Below are 3,915 nucleotides of genomic sequence, written 5' to 3' on the forward strand. Positions count from 1 at the left end.
CATATATATTATTATTATTTATTTATTTATTTTTTTAGGAAAAAAGTAAGCATGAAGGTCCACCACTAAACATGTCATATGGGGAGTGAGCAAATCATACGAAAAGGTATGAATGAGATCATACAAATTCATACAAATTAACCACCAGTTTGCCAAAATATGAAATATAAATTGTCATGAGATTGTGTTGGTTTTTCTGCTCCTACTAAGCACCAGTAATACCAGAAATATGAAATAAGGTGACATATAGGCAACTACAGCAGCCATTAAATTGGATTTACAATGTATGTACTATGTAATCATAGAGTAGAACATCATTTTCAGTACATTTACACCATAATGTTATATTTTGAGCAGGCATGATGACACAGTCATCCAGTAAAGAGTTTTCAGATGCATGCAAAGAAATCCTTTTCAGTACAGTATTATTGTTTCTGCCTCAGTGGGCTAACCTGTGTTATGTAAGTGCCACTTCCATCCTTCCACTCAGGTGAGTCAGAACATTTCCCTCATTGCATATCCCAGCCTGTGTTCTCATCTCTGTTTGTTCTTTTACAAGCTCTTGTCTGTGTCTGTATTTAAAACCAAACCTGGTTGCCGGTCCATGAGTATTGGTCTTACCTGCGTCAGAGTATGCAGGATACTGGGTTTGGCTTTCTCTGGGTCAGTATCGTCCCCTCTCTCAAGTTTCCCCTTCTTACAGCTCTTGCAAAGCAGGGAGAGACCACACAGCGTCAACACTCCAGACACGGTTCCCAGCGTAGCCCCCAACAGCGCTGTCGCAGACACGAGCATTCCCACCTTGAAACAGACACCCAAACACACCGAATGAAGTGCAGAGCAGAGAAGAGGAGAAAACAGGAGGAACAATCCACTCTTCAGTGATGTGACTCCGTGGTGAGAGAGGAGGAGGAGAGAGGAGATGAGTGGAGAGCTACTAGAGACATAGAGTGGCACGTGTATGTGTGTGTGTGTGTTTGTGATGCACTGTCTGAAACCACCTCAGCCTGGCAGACAGAGCAAAAGGGAGAGAGAGAAGGAAGGAGAGACAGACATAAATAATCAAAGGGGAGGGGCTTCGATGGCTGGCAACCCCTCCTCAATAAGGAGAAGTCTGTCACTGCAGCCCACCCCCTTCATCACCAAAGTGGCTGTACGTCAGCCTTTACGTCAGAGCTGCATGAACTCACCTTCACACACTGGGTGTGCTGTAGCAGATCTTCATATATACACTCACAGTATAGAGAGATTCTTAAAATAGCACCACGTGCTGCTGTTTGAACTAAAAAGTTAAACAACATTAAAGACAGGGTTAGATTTTATAAATATGGTTATTATTAAATTTACATTTCTGATATCTAGACTTATGTTTTTGTGATTTAGCTTGGTGTCACCAAGCTTGTGCTGCTTGGGCGCTAGGTTTAGTCATACACTTCACTCACTTTCTTGTGTGCCAATAGTGCATATGGTAAAAAAAATAAAAGAATCTCACATTCTTACTGACACATTAATTTGTTTTACACTTCTACACATTTTGTGACTTACAATAATAACACAAAATGACTTTTCACTGATTTTATTACAAGAACAGATTTGGACAGATGTCTAGGCATTTATCCTTATGAAAGCATAAGTGAAGAAAGTGAGATTAGAGGAGAGATGTTTTCTTACACAGAGGAACAACACCACAGGCTAGGACTGCATCCATCATGTAGGCTACTAATAAAGACAATGGTATGACTGTAGAATTAGACAATATTATTTGGCCAGGTCTTGCCTTTTTTTTCTAACTGCTTTGGTCATATTTTTAAGGTTTGGAACTCGTTCCTTTAAAAGCATGGAGCTGTCTGCGATTCCTGAAGCGGCAGTGTTTGATGGCTTTGACCTTGAGAACGCCAGAGAGAAAATGGACCTGTGACGCCATCTTCAGGTGATATAAAAGGTAAACACCTTATTTCAGCCTCATAAATTACCTGAATAAATGCCAAAGTTGTCTTCATATAATAGTTACAACCAATTAAAGGCCACCGCATTCTACGGCTGTATGTATTCTGTGGCTTCTTATTAAGAAGCGGTTCCATTAAAAATACCAGAACTGAATGATTTACGTTCGGCTCTGTTAACGCTTGTTAAACCACTCTGGCAATGTTTCACACAGGGCCGTGCACAGGTGGGTGGACCGGTGGCTAGAGCCACTGCCCCTTTGCCCTCATCGGCTGAGTTGCCCCTCTCACCAATCCCACCCATCACCCCAGCTCAAGCGGTCTGTTACCGCTCCGCTAAAGACCCGCCGATTCCGCTAAAGATCCGCTCCGTGTTTTCCAGCCGCTCCGCAGCATTTCTCACGATCTGTGTGCTGCTCTCTGGAGTGGAGACCACAGTTCCCAATGTCGTTGCATTAACAGGTGGATGCATTATAATCCACATTACAGTCAGTGGATGATTCGCTGAATTAGTCATTTGGTAGTTTGTTTTTGTATTTCTGTCGGTAACAACAAAATATCCACGTTTTTAAAATTAGAATGTCTAGCCAGGCAAGTTCGGTCCTAGAGAGCCGCAGTCCTGCAGAGTTCAGCTCCAACCTAGGATCGAACTTGCCTACCCCTGGTCTAATCAAATGATTGTTCCCGATCAGATCTAATTTAAATTACACAAAATTCGCTGTTGTTAGCACACTTTGTAGACCAAAAAATAAATAAAAATGCCTTCACAAAAAAAAAGAAGACAGAGAGAAAGAGCGATGGGAGGCTGCTAAAGGCAGTTCAACATTGCAAACATGGATTCAAAGCTCCAGCAAGCCAGCAGGTAAATCATCATATAGAATATTTAGCAGTTTGACACACTTTAATTCTTGCAATTAAGTATATTTCCCATTTTAATTACTTGTCTTGATACTAGTAATCTATAACACATCATATTTCATTAAAACCAAATTAATAGTAGGCCTATAAATAGTTTAGTATATTTCCCATTATAATCACTTGTCTTAATACTAGTAATCTATAACACATATTTTATTAAAACCTAGGCCTATAAATAGTTAAAAAATAATCTAAATTAATAAATGACTAAATGTAAAAGTAAAAGTAAATGTAATAAATGCTCTAAATGAGTTGTTTATTAGTATATAATATAGATTTATGCTGTAAAATATTAAATTAAATGTCTAATACTTATGGGGAGAGTGGGGTAAGATTAGCCATTTTTTTTCTTATGTGGTCCTCAAGGGAAAATTACGCAGAAATACAAAGAAAGTATCTATCCTATCCTATACTATCCTAATGAAAGTATTCCTATCATTTTAAATGATCAGAATGTATCTATGACAAAGGGTTCTAAAAATATGGCTTCTTATAAAAAATGGTTCTCATGGCTCAGTTTGCCCCGGGTTAGGGGTAAGTTGACCCGAGTCGAGTCAGTGTTGGTAAGATGCACCATCTGGGTGTAAAATGATCATCTGACCAAATCTGATTCAAACCCATGTGAAATAAATAATAATTTAAAAACTAATTTAATAATTTCCTTTTACAAACAGTCATATTTATTTTCATAAAGTTAACTTTAACAACATAAAACCAACCAAATGAAGTTTAAATTTCAATATTTAATTGTTTGCATTTCTGAAACAATATGTTGAACACCAAAGTTGTAGCCTTCCTAAAAACAGACATGTTTGTTGGCCATCAGGGTAGGGACTACAGGTGGAAAGATATATCTTATTATAATGTGTGATATATCAAATAAACTACAAATAATATGTATATATGATAAACTAAACCAATAATATCACATTAAAATACCAGTTTATAATTCAGAGATTTAACTTAACAACAGTGCCTTATGGTGAGGTAAGTTAAAATGATGACTCAATTTACCCCACAGCATTTGGCTCACTTTGCCCCATAGCTGCCATTT

General features: G+C 38.2%; 1 protein-coding gene across 2 annotated transcripts in view; it reads right to left on the minus strand.

The window, feature by feature from the left end:
• Nucleotides 1-1,028, minus strand: part of LOC107677214 (synaptotagmin-13-like) — a 12,577-nt gene extending 11,549 nt beyond the window's left edge. For both annotated transcript variants that reach the window (XM_016472038.1, XM_016472030.1), the window contains exon 1: nucleotides 622-1,028. In XM_016472038.1, coding sequence (XP_016327524.1) covers nucleotides 622-795 — 174 coding nt within the window. In that variant the 5' untranslated portion in view covers nucleotides 796-1,028. The remainder of the gene's footprint in view (nucleotides 1-621) is intronic.
• Between the last annotated feature and the right edge of the window lie 2,887 nt (nucleotides 1,029-3,915).

This window comes from Sinocyclocheilus anshuiensis, unplaced genomic scaffold (assembly GCF_001515605.1).
Source record: "Sinocyclocheilus anshuiensis isolate Anshui unplaced genomic scaffold, SAMN03320099.WGS_v1.1 scaffold1677, whole genome shotgun sequence".
Lineage (NCBI taxonomy): Eukaryota > Metazoa > Chordata > Actinopteri > Cypriniformes > Cyprinidae > Sinocyclocheilus > Sinocyclocheilus anshuiensis.